Source organism: Monodelphis domestica, chromosome X (genome assembly GCF_027887165.1).
Source record: "Monodelphis domestica isolate mMonDom1 chromosome X, mMonDom1.pri, whole genome shotgun sequence".
In the NCBI taxonomy this organism is placed as follows: domain Eukaryota; kingdom Metazoa; phylum Chordata; class Mammalia; order Didelphimorphia; family Didelphidae; genus Monodelphis; species Monodelphis domestica.
In genome coordinates, this window is record NC_077235.1 from 82,153,577 (window position 1) to 82,176,722 (window position 23,146).

The following is a 23,146-nucleotide window of genomic DNA, read 5'->3' on the forward strand; positions in this document are numbered from 1 at the left end:
ATGGGCATCCTCTCAATTTCCAATTCTTTGCCACCACAAAAATAGCTGCTAGAAATGTTTTTGTACAGGTACATGCTTTCCCCCTATCTTTGATCTCTTTGTATCGTTTTACTGGGCCAAAGGGCATACAGAGTCTTATAGCTCTATGGACATAGTTCCAAATCCTTCTCTGGAATGGTTGAGCCAGTTGGTAGCTCCACATGTGTACCTATTTTTCCACACCCCCTCCAGCATTTGTCATTTTCCTTTTCTGTCATATGAGCCAATCTGATAGGTGCCTAAACTTATTTTCAAAGCTAATTGTGACCTTATTTAAGTAAAGCTTAATGCTTTCATCAGATACTAACTGATTAATTTTGGCTGGCTTTCTGGTACAAAATGTAGTACATGTGGGAAAACATGCCCAGAAAGGAAAGTGACTTGAGCTGTCAACTTTCTCTTTCTTTCTTTCTTTCATTCTTTTCTTTCTTCCTTTCTTTTTCTTTCCTCTCTCCTCTCTTCCTTTCTTTCCTTCTTCCTTTCTTCCTTTCTTTCCTCTCTTCCCACATTTCTTATAGCCCTTTGTTTGAATGTCTTCTTAACCCAGATAGATGTCAGGATCACCAATTAATTGAAAGCTAGAAGGGACTGAGTCTGATCTCCCCATTTTACAGATAAAGGAAGTCAACTGTAGAGAAACTATGAGACAGGGTTACAGAGTATTGAGCAAGTACAAAAAAGATCTCGAGCTCAGTCTTGATTGTCACATTCAAAGAGATGTGGCTCACCATCTGACAGGCCCTTCCTCAATGGAAATCTTGTTACCCCAGCCTATGACCCCTAACTGAGGTCAAGTTCCTGTAAGATGGATGGCATCTACTCAGTGGCATGCTGGTAAGCATTTAACAACCAGCCCTCTACCACACCAAAATGTACTCCCAACGCACTTTTCTCTGTCACTTTCTTAAGTCTAGATAGTCACGAAGCAAGTTAAGCTCTGATTTGTAGCTGGTTCCAGAACACTCCTGCAAAACTGTTCACTAACACAAAGCCTTCAGACTAATTCTACGCATTTCATTAACTCTGTGCTTTCTCTCTCCATATTCATGGCTGCCCCCTCCCCTTGCCTTACTTCCTAATCACTGCCATCCGCAATGGCTGCCCTGTAAGAGAACCTTTTTTCCTCTGCTCACTCCCCAGGCCAGAGCCTCCCTCAGTCCCCCAGGGTGTGCTCCTTCACCCACAAAAGTGCTTTGGTTCACATCTTTCACCTCTTCAAATGAAGTCCAAGGTGACTTTCCTTGAGGCACCCGCTACTTCCTTTGGTACCTCTCCTGCCATGGCCTCTCCTTAAATAGAACCCCTGATTCAAAGGGAATGATGGGAATGTGTCTTGCTAAACTTACTACTTTGTTCTAATGATTTAGTGCCAAAAGGGACCTTAGAGGCCATCTAGATCAGTCCTTGCATTTTTGGAGGAAAGAAGTAAGGAGAGATGCAAGGAAGAAAGAGGAGACCAAAGCCCAGGGAAGTGAAATTACTTACCTAAGGTCACAAGGATCACATGGAACTTTAGATCATGGCTCTAAAGTTGGAGAGACTATCTATCAGGCATAAACTAGGACTTATTAAATGCCCACTATGTGCCAGGCACTGTGTTAAGTGACAGTCCAACCTCCTCGTTTTACAGACGAGGAAACTGAGGCCCAAGCAAATAAAGTGGCTTGCCCCGGCTTTGCACAGCTAGTAAACGGCAGAGATGTGACTTGAGCACTGGATGCCCTGACGCCAAGTCCACTGGGGTAGGGAGGAAAGAATTACCGGAGGGATTAAGACTTAAAGGAAGCCCAGGAGCTCCTTAGGAGCCAGACCAGGGGAGCAGCCAGAGGAAATGGCCAGCGATGAGAGTGGGAGTGCTCTGTCCGTGTGGAGGAGGAGCCCGGTGGAAGGAGACTGCAGAGGTCAAGCTTGGAATATTTTGTATTTGTTCCTAAAAGCAATAGGGAGTGACGGGAGTGACGGGAGCGCGCGTGTGATACGATCAGGCCTGCGCTTTATGAAAATCAAGTTGGTCTTCGGGCAGGCCCACCCCAGCAGCAGCTGTCCTCCCATGGGGGCTGTGCTCCGGGGGGCGGGCGGGTCCGGGACGACTCCGAGGCTGGGCGGGGAAGGGGTCCTGCTGTGGCCATCCGAGGATGGAGAGAAGGCGGGGCAGGCAGATCTGAGATTCGTCCACATAGAGCGGGGAGTTAAAACCATGCGGGAGAGGCCACGAGATCCCCAAGTGTGGAGGGGGCAGAGAGGAGGGCTCAGGCCAGTGGCGGGGTGTGGTCAGAAGGAGCGCTCACACAGGAAGGAGGAAAAGCAGGAGAGGTGTCCCGACACAAATGCAGTGCTCCACACCGCTGCAAAAAGCCCAGCAAGTGTACCCTGCGGGCCAGCGTATGCGGTATTCCGCGCCCCTCGGGCCCCACTGCCGCTGGCCAGGTGTGGGAGGGCAACAACCAGCGAGACTCGGAGACCTCCCGGCATCCTAGAGAGGCAGCGGAAGTGGCGGGCCAGCATCCCTCCCTGCAAGGGCAGCCCATGGGGGCGGGCGCTCGGGGGTGGGGCCGCACTTCCGGCCCCGCCATCGTCCGACCGCTCTGGCCGCTCGCAGGTGAGTGCGGCTGGGCGGGCTCGTTGCCTCTGCCTTCCTCTTTCTTTCCTTTCTTCCTTCCTTCCTTTCCTCCTTTCCTTCCTTTCCTTCCTCCCTCCCTCTTCCTTTCCTTCTCGCCCGCCCCTTCCTTCCTCCTCCCTCCCTCTCCGCCTGTCTCCTTCCCCGTGCCGGGGGCCAGGTAATCCGCCACCGGCGGCCTCTTCTCTCCTTTTGTCCCGTACTTTGCCTGGTAGAGGCCCTGCCCTGGCAGCCGGGCCGTCAACAGGCACCTACTGTTTGCTGGTACTGGGCTCAGCCGGTACGAGGCGTGGGTGCGAGTCTTAACTCTGCCACCTATGCCCTGGGTGACCTTGAGCTAATCACCCCCCACCCCACTCCCTGGCTGGGCTTCAGTTCCCCTTCTGTGGAAGGAAAGGTTAAATTAGATGGCCTTTCCAACTTTAGATCCAGGATCCTATGTGTGACCTTGGGCCAATCACATCCCGGGCCTCAGTTCCCCTTCCTGTAAAATGGATTAGATGGCCTCTGAGTTTATCTCTTTCAACCCTGGATCTGTAATTCTATTTGGGACCTTGAGCATTTCACCTTGTGCCCCAGGGCCCCCTCCCCTCCCCCTCCACGAAGGGTTTGGATCCTCTTTCTTCTGAGGCCTTGTCCAACTCTGATGCTATGTGTGACCTTGGACAAGTCACTTATCCTCCCTAGGCTTCAGTGTCTCCCTCTGCAGAATGAGGGCATTGGACTAGCTGGTCTCTGAGGACCTCCCTTTTACCTTTAGATGTGCTTCTTTGGGCGAATCCTTTTACTTAGCTCAGCCTCAGTTTTCTCCTCTGCAAAATAGAGTTGGTGGGACTAGTACCCTCTGAGGTCTCTTCCAATCTAAGATCCTGTGGGTGACCTTGGATCAAGTACTTTCTCTCCCCAGGCCTCAGTGTCCTCCTCTGTAAAATGACAGGGCCAGACTAAGTAGTCTCCAAGGGCTCTTCCAGTTATGAGGTAAGAGTGTTTGGTAAAAGAGCTGTTCAGATGGGAGGCACACACCCTCATGGGAGCCTGGAAACCGAGGAAGCACTGGCAATTCAGGGACAAGTCGGGAAGAGGGCAGTGAAGAAAGGCTCTGGGGACTATTCCTAATCTGAGAAAGAAAGAAAAAAAGATTGCTTGGTTTTGGTTTTTGTTTTCAATTTTTGTCTCAAAGCCATCTATGTTATCTTCCACTGTAGGGGCCTGCATCCGCACCCCCCAGGGATCAAGTGCCAAGCACTTTTCAGTATGCACCAGAGCACTTTCAGCCCCCATTGCTACAGCCTTAGTTCCCTTTATATTCCTCCCTCACTCAGAGGACCATTGCTGGGGAGTGGTGACAGAAGCACTTCACAGTTGGCTCTCATTTCCATAGCATTCTCTATTTAAGTTTGCTCCTGGCTCTCATGATCTGCTGAAAACTAAGAGATGATAAACCACTGGATAGCTTCATGGCCAACCTTATTTAGCTTAACTTAAGCTATAGTTAAGACATTTAAAACGACTGTAGAATATTGAAATAATAAATAAGTATATATTAATGTAATTAGGATACAATAGGTGTAAAAAATAATAAAATCTTTTAAAACGCCAAACATGATCTTTTTTTTAAACCCAAGACAGAAGAATGATAAGGGCTAAGTAGTTTAGGGGTTAAGTGACTTGCCCAGGGTCACCTAGCTAGGAAGTGGCTCTAGGCCAGATTTGAACCCAGGTGTTCCTGCCTCTATCTCCCAGTACTACCTAGCTGCCCCTGCCAGACATAATCTTTTAAATAACCAAGTTTTTGTTTGTAAATCAACAGAGTATCTTCATCTGCAGTAGGGAAAGTATTGTATATACATCTTCCATTTTCTTTTCATAAAGAAGGGGTATACACTCACTTGATTTTGCCAAGACCTTCCAGGTTTTGTTGTTTTGTTTTTTTTTTATTTAAATCCTTACCTTCCGTCTTGGAATCAGTACTGTGTATTGGTTCCAAGGCAGAAGAACAGTAAGGGCTGGGCAATGGGAAGACCTTTCCATTTTGAGTAAATTAGACATTTAGGAGGTGGGGAGGGGGAGCCCACTCAGTTATCTCAGATGAGAAAAATGGCCGAGTTGATCCGGATTTCCCTTATGGTATTGAACTGGGACTGTCCACCTTGGCATATTGAGGGAACAATGAGAAGTTTAGATTTTGACAAAACAACCCGAGAACTCAAGTCCAAGCCACAGAACCAGGTCATTATAAAATAATGTCCACGTAAGCCCCCAGGCCCCCCACCCTCTGTGGTACCCAGAAGGCCTGGTTCTGGCCAGGAACCTGTGGAAGCTGACAAGTGTACCATGTTCCTGGATGTTAGGATCTAGCACAGCACAGAAGCTGAGGGGCCTTGAACTGGTCTTGGCCCAACCCTGAGATTGGTACTTTCCCTCTAAAGTGAAAGTTGTCTCCTCTTCCTTTACTGGGCAGCTCAGTGGTGCAGGGGGTAGAGTGTTTGACCTGAAGGAAGACTCCTCCTCCTGAGTTCAGATTGGGCCTCAGACAACGAGGAGCTGTGTGACTGAGGACGTTCACCCTGTTTGCCCGAGTTTTCTCATCTGTTAAGTGAGCTGGAAAAGGAAATGGCAGACCATTGCAGTATCTTTGCCGAGAAAACCCCAGCTGGGTCATGGGGAGTCAGACATGACTCAACAACAACAACAATCATTATTACTATTGATAATAATGATGATGGCGCTCTGGATAAGATAAAATAGTTTGACCTCTAGTGGAGAGAACATTGGCTCTGGAGCCGAAGCACCTAGGTTCAAGTCCCACCTCTGATGCCTAGTACTAGGCCAGTCATCTTACTTCCCTGGGCTTCGGTTTCCTCCCTTCCGGCTCTAGATCCAGGATCCTGAGGTCAGGGCATATGGTACATGTAGGAGGGGAGAAAAGACCAGTTTTTAGCTATTGTCACATTCTCTCTATTTGCCTCTGTCTCTCTCTTCCCACTGAACCACCTAGCCAACCCTGCCTCCCAACCCCCCTCAGAGAATGGGGCTTGGAAAGGACAGAGTCCTGCAACCCTTCCCATTCTGTTGTCCTCTCCTGGAATGGGGGCAGTGGAGTTTTTCTCTCCCTAACATCTGGTTGCCTGCTGTTTGGTGAGGATCCAGCTTCAGGCCCTGCAGAGTACGTCTTTTTCCCTTCCTCCTGTGGCCGGTGCTGGCAGCACTATTCCTTTCTCCATCCATCACCCATGGAGAAGTGTGAGGGAGATTCCATGGGACTCACTGGGTTAGCTTTGGCTCCATGCTGCAAACAAGTGTGTGCCGGGCTGTTGGGGGCTGGCCCTTATCCCTTTTACAAAGCGTAAAGGGCACGGTCTGGATGGGGAGCAAAGATTTTAGAAAGGAACCTTCACCAGCTTTTAGTTACTGAATAAATCGATCCCTGACTCCCTGGAAAAGGAGTACTTGATGACACTCTCTCCAGTGGCTCTGAGTGGTCTGCTTTCTTGTTTCCCTCTAAAAAGAATGTCATGGGTACACTAGGCTTCAGTAATAACTCTTGATGGATAGTTATGTCAGAGCAGGTAAGGAGTGCTGGAAGGGGTCTTCTTTGGTTTCCCAGAATCCTTTGGTGGTAGATAAGGTATCCACAGCTCCCTGGGAGAACCATAGAGCTGGGCTGATCTAACTTGACTCTTTTGTCTTCCCAGAGTTCCAGTTTTCTTTCCCTCCCTGCCCAAGAGGGCTGAAGAGGAAAAGCGATGGCAGCTCCATTCCTGACCTTCAGGTCTCAGGTGAATTGTGGCTTCCTCTGTACTTGCTCACATTTCCAGTTTGCCTCAGCCTCTTGTGTCCTTTCTAGTCCTCTCTCCCAGCAGCACCCTTGTAACCATTGTTTGGGGAAATGGGCTTTTTAAAACCCCGTGGTTTATCTCCATTTTGCATCTGAAGTCCAGACTCATGAATGACCTGCTTGAGATCATCAGAGCAGAAGCACGATGGAGTTAGACTAGAAGGTGCAGGCCTCTCTTGCCTCTCTTGCCTCTCTTGCCTTTCCTGACACGACTCTGGGCTGCCACCCATCTACTCAGCTGCATGTCCCCCTCTGGTCTCTAATGCCCAGCCTTTGCCCTTTCAGTGGGGTCATGGTGGGGGTTGTCTTTGCTGTTTTAGGAGTTGGTGACATTTGAGGATGTGGCAGTATATTTCACTGAGGAGGAGTGGGACCGATTACACCCTGCCCAGAGGACCCTCTACCGGGACGTGATGCTGGAGAATTACGTGAATGTCACCTCTCTTGGTAAGGGCTGGCTCCTTCCTGACTATTTCCTGAGCTATTCTGGGCTTCCAGATTGGATGATAGCAGTGAAGACAAGAAGGCAGTTGACATTTCCATACCACTGGCTTGTTCCACAGTGCTGCCAGGACCAATAGTGTTTGCATTTAAAAGAAGAGCAACTACCAGAAAGAAGCTCAAATGGAATTCTGCAGGCCCTGAGAAAGGCAGCAGAGCAGTGGATAGGGCGTTGGGCTTGGCGTTGGGGGGGCTTCTCTCTGACACTCCTCACACATGTGGCCCAAGATGGTCAAATCACTTCATGTGGTAGAGCCTCTGTCCCCTTGTCTGTAACATGGAGACGATTCATGGAGAATCCCCTTCCCTGGTGGGTTTGAGTCGTCTCAAATTATATAATAGATATAAAGCCCTTGCCAAAAAAAAAGTACTATCTAAGCATCAGTTACCTCAGTTTATACTATAAAGCCGTCATTAGCAAGCTGTCTGCTTGTGGGGTTTTCCAAAAGATCAGTTAAACAGAATGAATCATCCAAAATCAGAAGCAAAAGTATGTAATTGATTCTTGTTTGACAAGTCCTAGATTACAAAACATTAGAGAAGAAGCTCAAGGCTCCCGAAAACAAAAGCAGAACGGCACCGTGTGGCCTTAGACATCCTTCTCATACCATATGCTCATCATGGATCCATGATTGAAATAGTTTTCTAAGTCATTTATAGGCTTTAAAAAATGCTGTTTCCTAGCTCTGGAGAGGAAAAGTTTTAGCAGTTGGAGAAATCAAATTTTCAGGAGACAAAATCGATTCAATTCTATAAAATTAATTATTTCCCCTGCAACAAAAATCGATACATCTGAAATGAAAAGAAAGAAAACAGTGACCCTAATAGTTCTTTTAGGTCTACAATGCTTTTTACATCTTATCTCCTTTGGTCCTCACACAATAGCCCTCTGTGGTAGGTGCTATTATCATCTCTATTTTTATAGATGGGAAGCCTGAGGCAAACAGCTTAAGTGACTTGCCCAGGGTCACTTATGTATCCGTTCAAGTTCATCTTCCTCACTCAAGAGAATGATATAACCCCCCCCTTTTTTTTTTATAACCCTTATCTTTTGTCTTAGAATTGATACACTAAGTAATTGTTCTGAGGCAGAAGAGCAGTAAGGGCTAACCACTTGGGATTAAGTGACTTGCCCAGGGCCACACAGCTAGGAAGTGTCTGAAGCCACATTTGAACCCAGGACCTCCCATCCCCAGGCATGGCTTTCTATCCACTGAGCCACCCAACTGCCCCACCTCTAAACTTTTTAATGGAAGTTTGTGATTTTAGCTAAAAATGAAATCTTCCCTATTGACTCTGTACCCTTTGTCGTTTTCAAGATTATATTGGTCTTCAGCCTCCATTAAAACCTTATTCCAGTGCTGCCTTGTGGCATGGAAGTGACCCAGGTTCTCTAAGGAAGGCTTAGCCACTGGAGAATAAACTCGGGAAGTTCCTACTTCTCTGGAAGGGCTTGGAGTAGAGGCTAAGGACCAGAACCTGTCTGACCTCCAGAGGCCAGCCTAGCTAAGTTGCTCTGTGATTAATCTCTTTTGTCCCTGACAGTTCTGGAAGCCCAAAGGTGTGGAGGGGTAGTCTGTGTTGGAGGAAGGAGTGTCCAGATAGATAGATGAAGTCGAAGAGTCCCAGAAATGCTGTGCTTCCATGCTTACCTTTTTAGACAAAGAGGATGTGCCATATGATCTTTTCTCCCTTTGAGCACTTTTGACTCTGAAAAGCCATCAGGTTAGCCTCAGTAGGTTCCCAACCCTGTGGGTCCTGCTACCAGCTGATGGGTCTGGTCTTTGCAGGGGCTGAAATTGGCAGCTAACCCTATTGACTGTCCCCAGCCTCCCAGTTTCCTTCCAGACAATTTGTCCCATTCCCAGGACCCTCGTGCTGATCCCTGGCCCGTTTACTTTCTCTGAGAAGACCAAAGGCAAATGCTGCATCAGTGTTCTGGGCCCAGCCCAACCTCTAGATCCAGTACTGACTCCCTCTCAGATTTGCCATTCGCATGTCACACTCAGGTGCCTTTTGGATGGTTCCCCAGCCCCTCCTCATTGGAACATCAGTGGGTATTTCCTTTTTGCCCCCTACTTACTGGAGTCATGCTGGGAGAGAAGGGAGAGTTCTGTGCCCTAAGCCCTACTCGTCATGTCTGTCTGCCTTTCCTTTGGAGCAGGGGTTCCCATCTCCAAGCCTGATGTCATTTCCAAGCTGGAACAAGGGCAAATGCCATGGATCACAGATCTTCAAGGTTTAGAACCTGGAGAGGACCAGGCAACTTGGGCAGGTGAGTCGGGGAGCAGTACTAGGTGAATGGGAACTGTCCAGAAGGAACCCTTTGGTCTTGCTCAGCTCCTCGGTGTTAGGGCTTTAGACTTTGTCTCCAGCCTTGATTGGTAGCCCTCCCCTCCCCTCCCCAACTAAGCAGTTTTCTGACTCTCAGGCATCCTTCTTTTACTCTACCTCCTGTATCTTACCATGGGGTATGTCAGTGTGGAAACTAGAAGCCCCAAACTTGTAGCTCTGATGAACCCCACGTTTTAGGACTAGCTTATAAATTGGAGACCCCCAAGCTTGTCTTTGTTCCCCGTTCCCGTGAAATCCACCCTGAAGGGAATCCCAGGCTAGCAGTTTCAGACTGAATAATGACCCTTCAGGTGAGGCCAAGCCCAAGCCAAGTGACTCTTTAGCGCAGTAGGCAACACCTCAGTTTCCTAAGCTGAAGGTCCTGAGTTCGATCCTTAAAAGGAGGGTGTGATACGGTGGGAGAGGCTTCTGGAGACAGGAATAGTCACTTGGCCCCACCTGACAGGGACTGTCATTTACCTTAGGGTCATTATTCAGTCTGAAACTGCTAGCCTGGGATTCCCTTCAGGGTGGATTTCACGGGAACGGGGAACAAAGACAAGCTTGGGGCTCTCCAACTTACAAGCCAGTCCTAAAATTTGGGGTTCATCAGATCTTACTAGGCTACAAGTTGGGGGTTTCTAGTTTCCACATTGACAGGTACCTCAGGCAGTCCCAGTTAAGTGGTTTTGGAAATCAGATCAGAGTTTTTTATAAAGTTTTTTTTTGATATGTTTTGTTTTCAAGCCTGTGTACTCAAGGCCTTTCACCAGCAGGTGAACAGTCTTTAGCCTGTCAATAGCCTTCTTCAGCCTGGAGCCCACAACTGGTCTCAGTGTTCTGTATGAAGGTGTAGTAGTGGGACTATCATCTGCCTGACTCTAGAAGCTCTGGGCCTCTCCAGCCAGCACCAGACTGCACTCGCTTTTGTGACTGTCACGTCATACTCTCGACACATTCAGCTTGCAGTCCATTGAAACTCCAGGGCGGTTTTTAGTCGAGGACAAACTTGTGCCTCATTGCATCTCCCCCGTCTTTTGCTGGTGACGTTAAGTTTTTTGTACCCGAGTAGAAGGCCTTATGCTTATCCCTACTGAATTTCATCTTGTTAAATTTAGCCTAATTCTGTGTCCCTCCTCATATTGTGGCATCTTCAGGCCTGATGAGTATGCCTTTTATTGCCTTTATCCTAATCACTGATTAAAACATTAAACGGCACACATCTGTGAGAGTTAAGCATTACTATACAATACCTCAAGTATTATGTTTATAAGATTTATTAAAATAAAAACGAGAGTTAGAAGGGAGCTAGCTAACTCAAGCCTCGAGAAAGAAAGAGGAGCGAGAGGGAGGAGTCCCAAAGAGTTATAAACCATAAAAGAAAGACATATGTAAAGGAAGGTAAAAGGAATTCTGGGGAACATAGTCCTGGGCTCCAAGATTTCCACTTACACAAATCCCTGGGGCACCGTGATAAAGACCTCCTGCCCCACTGACAACCCCCCTTCTGAATGCATCTCACTGTGTTAGCATCCGGTTCACTCCTCTCTGCCTTCTCCGTAAGCAGAGTGCTCAAATCTAGGCAATTGTATCCACAACATTCCCTTTATCTACTAATTTAATATCCTGGCAAAAAAGGCTGACATGACCTATTCTTGATGAAGTCAGGTGACTCTTTGGAATCATTACTTCTCCTGCTAGGTGTGTGCCGAGCACAATAACAATAGCAGCTAACATTTCTCTGTCTCTGTGTTAGGCAAGTTCAGCAGGCATGTAAAACATTTTGTTTTTATTGTCATGCAAAGCCTCCTTCCTTAGTGGTCATTATTGTAAGAACAAACTCATACATAACCAAAACCCCCAAATAAAACCAAAGATACACCGATGGGAAAGAGGACTCCAGCAGCTTCTTCTCTGGAGGTGGACAGCCTTCCCCGTCATAAGTCCCTTTCAGGATTGCCCCAGATCACTGCCCTGCTGAGAGGAGCCAAGTTTTCACAGGTACTCATCGTCCGATATTGCTGTTACTGTGTACAGTGTTCTCCCGGTTCTAGCAGGCATTTATTAAACGCCCTTTAGTGAGACAGCTGGGAGTTAGCAGAATGCTGATGGCATCAGGACACTTGGCATTGGAGTCTCTGCACTGTCACATCTTAGTTGGGTGAATTTAAGTCAGCTGACCACTCCAAGCCTCAATTTCCTTAAGTATAGAATGGGTAGAATTCTCCTTGGTAGTGCTTACCCCATAAGACTACAGAGTGAAGCAAATGGAATAACCTTGCAAACTTGATATAAGCCATCAAATGCCATGCAGATGGTACCTAATGTCACCATTGTTATCATCAGTATGGATTTTGTTGTGTGTGGAGCACTTTGGGAGGTATACCTCTCAGGACCCTTGCTATCTGGCTCGCCATTACTCTTCCACCATTAGCTGCTGCTCTTCCCTGACACGGCTTATTCTGACCTGGTTGGGTGCTCCTCCTAGTCATCCATACACACCATGACCATTCTCAGTTCTTGCTGGGCTTTGGCATTTGAGGCTAGATCTATGGGAGGATGAGCAAGTAGAGATGAAGGACGATGTGTGCGAGACCTGTGGGGGGGCTGCCATAGAAGGGAGAGATGGGTGCTCAGTTGTAGAGGGACTTTAATGGCAAGAATTCTGAATATGAACTGATGAGTTTTTCAGTAGAGTTCCACCATAGTCAGGTCTGAGAGTGCACTGGATATACTTCTGAGTTAGGAATAGTCTTAGAGGAAATGGGACATTCTCAAGTGGCTAGAATTAGGGTTGGAGGGGAGGGAGTAAGTTATGGCAGGTGCGAATGTCTAGGAAGACAAATAGAGGAAAAGGTAAGAATGAGCATAGCTTGTTGAGGTGACAGTAGTGAGACCAGCCTGATTGGATAAATAAGTTTGGTTGAGAGATTAGTGGCAAATGAGGGTGCAGCAAGGTCCAATTTTGCAGGCTCTTGAAACCCAATCAGTCGAGTTTGGTTCTACTATAGATCTATTGTATGCTTGCTAGCCAATTCAGTTCAATTCAGTAAACAGTAAGCACCTACTGTGTGCTGGGTGTTGTACTGAGTGCTGGAGAGTCAAAAAGAGGCAAAAGGCAGCCCCCTGCTCTCAAGGAGCTCACAGTCTGATGGGGCACAAAGCACATGAACAGATATATAGAATAAGCTATAGAGGCTAAACAGAAGGTAAGGAACAGAGGGAAGGCACTAGAATTAAGAGAGCTGGAGGAAAGCTTCCTGTAGAAGCGGGACTTAAAGGAAGCCAGGGAGGTCAGTAGTCAGTGGAGGAGGCAGAGCATCCTGGTTATGGAGGTCAGTCCAAAAGAATGCCTGGAGCTGAGAGATGGAGGGTCTTGTTTGCAGACCGTCCCGGTAGCTGGAATGAGAGGTGCATGGCTAGGAGTAAGGTGTGAGGAGCCTGGAGAGGTAGGAGGAGGCTGGGTTACGAAGGGCTCTGAATGACAAGCACCGTGTATTTGCTCCCAGAGGCAGGAAAGACCCACTGAGTAAGGAAGATGAATCGACTTGGCCTGCCCCACAGTATGCAGAGTACTTTGATGCAGGGAATGCCTGGAGACCAGGAGAAAACCTGACCAGAGATAAGGGCTTTGCAGAACAAAGCAAGAAAGAGAATAGGCTTGACAATTAGAAGGAGGTGGAACTTAGTTGGGGGGGGGGGGGGCAAGGTGGGAGGGAGAGATATGGGATGGGGTGGGGAGGAGAATGGCTGGGAAGGGAAAGGACAGAAATGGTTCCCCTTTCTGCCTAGAAGAATGAGTTCCTTTAGTTCTAAAGAGGGCCTGTTACAGAGGAGGGGCATTATTGGGAAAAGACGCCTGTTTTTCAGGGGAGCTTTGAAGGATGGGCAGCCTGGTATATTTAATCAGTGTGAAGGCCAGAGACCTCCATTTGGGCCTCTGCTATTGCCTGGGCTAGTCCTTTAAGCTGCCTGTGTTTCAAGTTCCTTCATCTGGAAAATACGAGAATTAAACTAAGCAATCTTGAAAGTCCTCTGATGACTTCAGTCTTTTTTAGGGAATCTTCTATTTGACGAGATGATAAAAAGTGGAAATGTCCCGTGGACAGCTGGAAATATGGAGCCCAAGTCCAAGTAAGAGGGAAATCTAGCTCGAATAAAAACAACAACCAAAACTATTTAGTGCTTCTAAGTTCTCTCTATGGGGAAATTTCAATTAAGAAAGAGCATGTAGGGAGAAAGGAATAATATAATCCGAACACGTCAGTGTATATGCAGTTCAATGGTAAAAATTCATGAGGACTAATTGGAAAGAATGAACAGTATCAGAATTTTAAAAACGCATTATAGAATCAATCGAGTGAAACTGAACAATAAAATATTAACGGCTTTCTACCTGCTGATTTAATAAATTGGAATGGAGAGGACTAAGTGGGAGGAGCAGTAGGAATACACATTCTTTTCTCTTTTTTTGGTTTGCTTTTTATTTTTAAAAGTTCTGAACTTAAACACCAAAACAAAGACAACCATTTCTATACAGCTCAACCCCCCCAAATCCTTTTTTTTCCTTTTAAAGGAAAACCAATACGCAGTATTGGTTCTAAGGCAGAAGAGCAGTAAGGGCTAGGCAGTGGGGATTAAGTGACTTACCCAGGGCCACACGATTAGGAAGTATCTGAGGCCAGATTTAAAAGATTCTGTAGAAACTAGTAATTTCCATTTACACCACTAGCTTTCCATTTTTTTCAAATACTCCACAATCCACTGTGGCTCAAAGAACCCCCGCATAGATGGACAAAGGCAGAAATGATTCCCACTTTATTTCAGATATGAAGTGTGAACTTCATCTCATAATTCAATAAAATTAGAATTAAGTAGCAATGACATGAGAAACAGTTCTAAAAACTACATGGAAAGGGAGGGAAATCTATTCCGCAATGATTGGATTAAAGAAGAAACTAGAAGAATGTTATCAGTATGTTTAAAAGACAAATGACAACAGAAATAAAACATATCAAAATCTATGGCATGTACCTAGTCTCTGGTATAAGCCAATGCATATCACTGAACTCAACCTTAATAAGAAAAAGGAAGAAAATGGATGCATTAAACTTGTACTTGCAAGGCACTTTTGGCCTTTTCTAAAAGAAGAAAATGATTATGAAGTTAAGAAGGGAAATTAAGAGAGGAGAACAATTGAATTAATCAGTTAAACTGGAGTATTTTTTTAAAGAACAATAAATTGACATCTGTCTGCAAATTGAGTTTAAAAACGTTTAAAAGAGGGGAAAATGCAGATTAGCCAGATTCTACAGGCGAAGAGCTAAGATGTTGCAAGGACACAAAATAAATTAAGGATGTTATTAGAGAATACTCCATGCAGTATTGGTATCCAAATTGATGTTACAACAGGAAATCGCTCATTTCAATTATTAATCTCCAAGGAAAAATAGAAGAAATGAGTCACCAAAGAATTCTTCACAGAAAATCACCTGGCCCAGATGCAATCATAACCGAACGTTCCAGGAACAAATAATCTTCATTACAGATTATTCATAAATGTAGAGAAAGATGGGATGTTACCTCAGTACTCTTGGGGAGACCAATATGGTATTGATTAAAAACCTGGTAAAAGGGGACAGCTAGGTAGCTCAGTGGATCAAAAGCCAGGCCTAGAGACGGGAGGTACTAGGTTCAGATCTGGCTCCAAGCAAGTCACTGAACCTCCGTTACCTATCCTTTGCCGCTCTTCTGCTTTCGAACCAATTCACAGTAAGATGGAAGGTTGTTTTGGTTTATATATACACTCTGTGACCCTGGGCAAGTCACTTAATCCCCGTTGCCTGGCCCTTACTGTTCTATTGCCTTAGAATCAATCTAAGATAGAAGTTAAAGTTTAAAAAAAACAAACCTGGTAAAGATAATATTCGATTAATTTGAGACTAACTTCCCTAATGGATATAGAAGCAGAAATATGTCGGTTAAATATTTCTTGCTAGAATACAGCAGTTCTGCTTAAATGCTTAAATAGGCCTCTTATCCACATCTGATTTCTGATCAAATGTAGGTATTCCTCCATGGAAGCACATTGCACCCCGTCCTGTGTGCCTTCTAGGTTTCATGCAACACGCTAAGCAAGGCCTTCTTTATGGTTCTCTTGACATTTTATGGAAGCCAATGGAACAAGCCAAGTATATATTGATTATGCCTTGCTCTTGCCACCTTTTCTGATCACACATTTCTCTGATGGCATCCTTCATACTGTTTCTATTATAATTCTCGGTTGGTAGTGTGTTATTGTCCGCTAATTCCCATCCAGTGTCTCTACTGTCCTGTGGGAGATCTCAGTCTTGGAGATGACTGTATTCTATGCTTTAGCCAATGCAGCAAAAAGATGGCCCTTTGTCTTATGGGAAAACTGGGTTTCCTTAAAAACGTTGCTGTTTCTCCAAGGCCGTACAGCTTGCTTTCTTCCTCCGTGTTCAATTCTGGGACCAGCTTTGGGGGCTCTATTCTACTGCACATCATAGTAAAAAAGTGGCACTCGCCATCCATTTTGGTTTTCCTTTGTTCATAGTCAAGGCCAAACCCCCATTTTGAGCAGTGATGACAAGCTCAAGAGATGCTGAAATGTTCCAGAGCTCAGTGAGTCAGCACAGTGTCTTCCATGAGCAGGAGCTTCTGGGGGACTTTGCCACACAGAGAGAGTCATTCTTTTATTGGACTCTGGGCTGGATGTCCTCTGTGGCTGTGGCCACATCTCATAGGGCCATAGACTTAAAGCTAAAAGAGACCTTAGATGCCAGGCCCTTGTTATTTTATAGATAAGGAAACTAAGGCTCTGGCTTGAGTGTCATGTCAAACTCTGCTTGTAGACATAGTTTCCTAACTACTGCTTTTTTTGGTTTTGTAAAGAGACACTGCTCAGTCTTCCATTATTCTCTGCAATGTTTTCATGAGTGTTTTTTTGGTTTTGAATTCCAAACTAGTGATGGCCTTGGCTAAAGCAGATAATTAGCTGGAAACGGCTACTTCAAGCTGTTTTTGCCTTTTGATGGCCCCTTATTTATATCGTTTAAATTTCTTTAGGAAGTTTTCATCATTAGAATCAATATCTTTCTCTTTAGTGTGCCACTTGCTAAATTAAATGTCTATAAGTGGGCTCCAAAATATGGTTCTTAGCACCTTCTCCCCCCTTTTCTTCCACTCTTCTACTGTCTCTGTGCCTCATAATTATGGTGACCAATTTGGCTTTCCTTTGTCAAGATGGTGGTTTCCAGAGGGTTCATCATCTGGCAGCCAACCTCACTGGTAATGAATGAGCTTCTTCATACTCAGCTACATTAGTTCTCAGAAGGTGGGCCTAGTCTGTCATTGACATCTACACAGAATTTTTGTGGATAATATTTACATCATACTTTAGAATTTACAAAATGCTTTCCTTACAATAGCCCCGTTGACGTGGGCGCTGTACCTCCAGAAGCTCAGGCAAACCATTATCAGGGAAATCCCTTTGCTCCCTTACATCCTCGTGACTCCTAGCCTAAAACATCCAATGACCCCGACAGGTCCCTGACATGATTGTCCTCCTTTGATCCTCCTTTAGATTTAAGATGGACAGAGAGAGGCACCTCCAGGCCACACCTCGATCCTATCAGGCTACATCTCAGACATCTGTCTGTTCCCTAAAACTAAGGAAGCTTTCTGAGGGTCATTCCCTCTGTCTCCAGGCAGACCCCAGTCAGATGATCCCCCCACCCCACCAAATGCCCGAGTGATGACCACTCTAGAGTCACGTCCACACTATGACACAGCATTTGTTGCAAGAGTATAAAATCCCCAGAATTGATGGGTTCTGGGAGCAGCCTTCCATCTTGCTGTTCCACCTTGCTATCCTCCTGGCCATTCTCAACATTACCTCCTAAATTAATAAATTTCTCTTTTTGTTTTTAAGCTAAGTTTTGGAGTCTTGCATTCTTGCAAAAGGTATCCTTCCTGAACCCCAGGGGTACACGTCTGAACCCCATAACACTGTGAGGTAGCCAGCATAAATGTAAAATCCCTGTTTTGCAAGGTAATTGGAGGGGAAGATTTGTGAACTTGAGCAAAAGAAATAGGCCCTGGGGGGTGGAGAGACACTGGGGGAGATGAGGCAGCAGCAGCGATGATTTGAAAGGTCTTGGCCATTTTTTGTGTAACTTCCCCTCCTCTGTCAGTTGAAACCACTCCTCATTCTATACAGGCTTTATACTCACTATTTCTTGTTCCTTTTTGTTTTGATTTGGGCCAGTGATTTCTCTGGTTTGTGGAACTCTCGATATAGCAACTCTTTCCTTCAATATAGATCTCATTTGTATTTTTATCATTTCTGAGTTGTGTGGGGCATTAAGAAGTTAAATGACTTCAGCTGAAAACATATGATTTATCACTTGTTTATTTGGGTGTATGATTTGGGGTTTTGGTTTTATAAGATTATTCACTTACAAAAATGAATAACATGGAAATAAAATGAAATAGCTAAAAATAAAGAAGGTAAATAAATGACTTCAGCATGCTAATATACATGAGAGGCAGGTCTTGAACTAAAGTCCTTCTTGTTCTAAGCCTGACCACCTATCTACTTCCATCCTGTGGCCCCTTCTTCCTTGCATTCATCAGTCTTCTTCCCTTCACTTCTTGCCTCTGGTTCCTATACTCTCCCTTGGTTTGAGATTATAGTATTTTATTTCTGGGGAGGGAACAGGTGACATTTGTTTTGTGTTGATCTTTTTTTCATTGCTCATTACAGGTGATGGCATTAAGATGGAGAATGAGGAGGAGCCAATCCCAAAGCCAGAAATGTCTGAAGAAGTTGCATCACAATGGACTTTATTGGCAGGATTCCCATGGGCCATTCCTCAGGGGTTTGACTTTGGAGATGTTTCTGCATGTGCAAACAGGCTAGAAAGGCAGCCCAGTGAGCCAGGGAGTTGTACCCTATCCCAAGAGAGAGGTTTCAGCCTTATGGCTATAAACCCCAACCAAGTCTCTATAGAGCAGAGAGGCCATGACTATAGTGATTATAGGAGAAACTGTGGTCTGAGCTTCCCTTTACATATGGGACTGACAGTGCAGGATTTCCCCGTTCCATATGAAGGAGCTCCTCCAGGAGGGAGAGCTCAGAGACATGATGAATATAATCACAACTTTAGCCTGAATCCCGAGTCTGTGAGACAGAGAATCCATAGTAGGGTAAAGCGTTATGAATGTAATGAATGTGGCAACGCCTTCAGTAAGACCTCATATCTTATTGTCCATCAAAGATTTCATAGTGGAGAGAAACCCTATAAATGTAATGAATGTGGGAAAGCCTTCAGTCAGACCTCCAACCTTATTGTACACCAGAGGATCCATAGTGGAGAGAAACCTTATGAATGTAATGAATGTGGCAGGGCCTTCACAGCAAGGTCAGGCCTGAAGCAACATCAGAGAATCCATAGTGGAGAGAAACCCTACAAATGTAATGAATGCGGGAAAGCCTTCAAAGAGACCGCACACCTCATTCAACACCAGAGAATCCATAGCGGAGAGAAACCCTATAAGTGCAATGACTGTGGGAAAGCCTTCAGCCAGATCTCATCCCTCATTGGCCATCAGAGAATTCATACTGGAGAGAAACCTTATAAATGCAATGAATGTGAAAAGAACTTTAGGTGTGCTTCACACCTTATTCGACATCAGAGAATTCATAGCGGAGAGGAACCTTATAAGTGTAGTGATTGTGGAAAAGCCTTCAACAAGATTTCAACCTTTATTCTTCATCAGAGAATTCATAGTGGGGAGAAACCCTATAAGTGTAATGAATGTGGCAAAATCTTCAAGGGCACCACACAGCTTATTCAACATCAGAGAATTCATAGCGGAGAGAAGCCCTATGAATGTAATGAATGTGGGAAAGCTTTTACTCAGATCTCAAACCTTATTATACATCAGGGGATTCACAGTGGAGAGAAACCATATAAATGTAATGAATGTGGGAAAGCATTCAGACTGCGCTCACATTTTATTACCCATCAGAGAGTTCATACTGGAGAAAAGCCCTATGAATGCAATGAATGTGGGAAAGCCTTCAGTCAGACCTCCAACCTTATTGTACATCAGAGAATTCATAGGGGAGAGAAGCCCTGCAAATGTAATGAATGTGGGAAAGCCTTCAGATGGAGCTCAGAGCTCATTTTACATAAAAGAATTCATTTTGGAGAGAAACCTTATAAGTATGATGAACGTGAGAAAGCCTTCAAACAGAGCTCAGAGCTTATTTCACATGAGAAAATTCACACTAAAGAGTAATAGTGTGGGCCTAATTGATATTAGGAAAGCTTCAGTCACTCTTGCAGCTTTTCAAGCCCCAGAAAATTCACACTGGCTAGACTCCACATAGTATTATAAAAATATTGAAGGTGAGCTTGTGTATCCATGATTTGCTTTGTTTTACACCAAAACCAGTGTTAATGTTGCCGATTGGCCTTCAATCATGGCAGCTAGGGTTCAGTCCTTGCTGCTGCCACACTATAGTTAAGGTCCTTGGAAGCTATCACAAGCCTGGATTTAATGCAGTTACCTATTGACTCATTCTCCTGCCTCCAGGCTCTCCTTTTAATTTTGTTATTTTAAAAAATCTCTTGCCTAAGGCTTTTGGATTCGTTTTGCCAAGTCATCATCGCTTTGATCATGTCTTCTAGAACTGGCAGGTGGCACTGGATCCCCCTGGGCCACCACCTACCCACCCAACTTTATTTCTGGTTACTTCCAAAGACAAATGCTTCGTTCAGGCTGTCTAGAGAAGCCCACACTAGATCTACTGAGCTGGTGAGGCCCAAGGTTGCTTTAGAGACAGACAAAATATCAGGAGAAAGTTGTGATTGAGCTAGAGCTCCAAAGTGGACGGGGACTAGAAGTGAAGATGATGTTGAGTTTGCTTTAGTCCAAGGACAGGAAAAGTAGCAATTGACTTTTCCCTCTAGGAATAAGCCACCAGTTCTGTAATACTTTGAGCACTTTGATATAGATTATCTCTTGAATTTCCCAATAGTCCTGTGTGGTAGGTTCAAGAGTTGTTAACACTCAGTTTTACAAACAGACCCAGAGAGGACGCAACTTGTCTATGGTTATGTAGCTAGTGTCAAGCAAGAGTCAAACCTATGTCTCTTCCTGCTTTCTCCTAGACTTGACTGGAGAGGAAAGAAGGCTTGAGTAGACCTCCCCTTTTATTTTCTAGAGGAATCCAGGGACTAAACGGGTAGGAGCAAGGAGAATCAGTAGGAGCCAAGGTTTGGGGATGGTACCTGCAGACTAAGGGGGTGTTGAACTTGAGCAGACCCTCTAAGAACCTATCATGCAATGAGATTAGCAGAATTTACATTCAAAAGAATATGAGTTCAAATCCTGGCAACTTGTGTGACCTTGAGCAAAACCCCGCAGCTCTGGAGCCGTACTTGGCCTAGATGGCTTCTGAGGCCTCTTCCCCTTTTAAATCTATGAGTCTGTAATACTAGAGCTCTTCTTTTTCACATTCTTTTTTTTTTTTAAAGAATATTTTTCCATGATTACATGATTCATGATTTTTTCTCCCCCCCCCCCCTTCTCCCTTCTCCCTTTCCCCTTTCTTCTCCCCTCCCGGAGCTGACAAGCAATTCCACTGGGTTATCCATGTATAGGTTCAAACCTATTTCCATGTTATTCATATTTGCAGTAGAGCGATCCTTTGACATCCCCATCTTCTTTTTGCATTCTTGCCGTTGAGCTCTCACTGAAACCTGGGATTGGAACCCATCTGGTTTACTAGAGTAATATGAGCTGTAGTAGTTGCTGACGCTATCTTTGTGATACAGTTTGTCCTCCTAATTTCCTCCTTTGTCCAATTCACCTCTGGCTCCAGATTTCCAAGTTGATGTGGTGCTGTTCAGCTCCATACTGAATAAAGCCAGACCTCAGAGCCTGTCATGGTAGCCATTGATGATCTGGCCTCTGTCTACCTCTGAAACTACCACTTGGTACTACACAGAGGCCTGTGACTAGAAGAGAGAGTGACCAGAGGACTAGGGAATGCGCTTCGTGTGGATGTTTAGCTTGAAAAAGAACAATTGGGGGCGGGGGACAAGGAAAACTTGTCATATATTCAAAGGGTTACCTTGTGGAAGGATTTCACTTGTTTTGCCTTGCCCCAAGGAACAGAACTAGGGGGGACAGATGAGCAGCTTTATCCTTGATGTAAGGGAAGGCGACCCGGCAGTGGAAGGGCATTGTCTGTGGGTGTCCCAGGAGTTAGGGGTTAGGTTTGTTGGCGGTGTCACAGAGAGGATTCTTACTTATTCCCATTCTGGACTAGCGGCTTCCGAGTTCCCTGTTTCTGGGACATTCCTCTTTGTGAACCCTCTGACCGAGTTGACCTATATGTGATTCCCAAAGCGGAACTTGACCGTTTTTGGAGTATGGTGTGGTGGAAAGGGTACTGGCCTTGGAGGCAGAAGGCCTGTTTTCAAATCCCATCCAGCGAGTGGCTTTCTAACATTAAATCACTTCACCTCTCAGCCTCAGTCTCCTCATCAGTAAAAGAGGGATTAGAAGAACCCAACCTGCCTTAATCGGTGATGATTTGGGAGCCTGTGAAAAATGCTTTGTAAACTTGAAAGCATGATACAACTGGAAGCTATTTGAATTCCCATCTCTGTGCCTTTGCCCATGCATACCATTTCTCCTACCCAAATGCCTTTTCCTTTTTATTCAGCTTATTTAGATTCTACCATTCAAGGATTCCTCCATTAATCTTCCCCAACACTCCTACATTTAATATCCTCTTACTGCGGGCAAGTAGTATGTCACCTGTCACTCATGGTCTTCAGGCAGAGGCTGTGTGTTGAGGACATTGTAGGGACAGTTCCTGGTCACGTGGCTTAGACGTGGTGGCTCTTACAGCCAGGAGAGCCTGTGTTTCTACTATTGTTTGTATTGCTTGTTTGGCACCTAACGTATGCTGCCGTGTATTTTGGATTTTTCTCATGTATGTGCCCATGCCCTGTCGCTTACTAGCCATGTAACCTTGGGTAAATATCCTGATCTTCAATTTACTTGTCTGTCAAATGGAGATAATGCTACCTGCCCAGACTATCATTGGGTCGTTGTGAGGATCAAATGAGATTCTGTATGGTTTGTGAACTGTGAAGTGCTACCCAAATGTATTCTTTCCAGCTTGACTATACGCCCCCCCAGGGCAAGCTATCTGATCTGCTCCCTCTATATCCCCAGGGTCTTGCACTGTGCCCCCAACACAGATGCACAATAAATGTTTAGCGCCAATGCTAATGGCCAGGCGTTTTGTCATTAGATCATCTCTAGGTGTCACCTTCCGAGGGACGGGATAGTGGTGAACCCCGCTTCTCTAGGCTGACTTGTGTGTGCTGTCCATCGTAAGGTGCTATTGAGCTCTACGGGCAAGGGGGGAAGGAACTTGAACCTAGGAGGCTACATCTAATTGGCAACGATACAATAAGTCAGGGAGATGGCACAAATGTGGTGTGTGAAGGGCAATGTCTCTTCTAGGCCTGGCTTGCCCATTCCACCTCCATCGAGCTTCCACTGCAGTGCGCTGTTCACTCTTTGGGGCAGAGATCCTAAGTGACAAATTCAGATCATGGGATCTTAAGGCCCAGGACGGTGCTGTCCTGCTTACGGATTGGCAAGGCATTAGGAATGCAAGGGAGGAGCTTCCTGGGGGAATGCATGTACCCATATGAGAAAGTGCCAAATACATGCAAGGGAGAGGGCGGGAAGCACTCAAA

The 23,146-nt window shown here is 45.4% G+C and overlaps 1 protein-coding gene across 3 annotated transcripts; it reads left to right on the top strand.

Annotated features, from left to right (window-relative positions):
* The first annotated feature begins 1,869 nt into the window (after positions 1–1,869).
* Positions 1,870–22,664, top strand: LOC103105007 (zinc finger protein 879-like). 3 transcript variants are annotated; one of them, XR_008914619.1, is made up of 7 exons: positions 1,870–2,638; positions 6,352–6,435; positions 6,815–6,941; positions 9,160–9,270; positions 13,388–13,463; positions 17,284–17,403; positions 18,118–18,249. XR_008914619.1 is itself a non-coding variant. In XM_056809164.1 (6 exons), the coding sequence occupies exons 2-6, from the start codon at positions 6,403–6,405 to the stop codon at positions 18,119–18,121; spliced, it is 351 nt and encodes a 116-aa protein (XP_056665142.1). In that variant the 5' UTR covers positions 1,870–2,638; positions 6,352–6,402; the 3' UTR covers positions 18,122–22,664. The 3 variants fall into 3 exon arrangements, 2 of the variants coding, with proteins under 2 accessions (XP_056665142.1, XP_056665141.1); XM_056809164.1 differs by lacking the exon at positions 17,284–17,403 and having other exon boundaries at positions 18,118–22,664; XM_056809163.1 differs by lacking the exons at positions 13,388–13,463; positions 17,284–17,403 and having other exon boundaries at positions 18,118–22,664.
* The last annotated feature ends 482 nt before the right edge of the window (positions 22,665–23,146 follow it).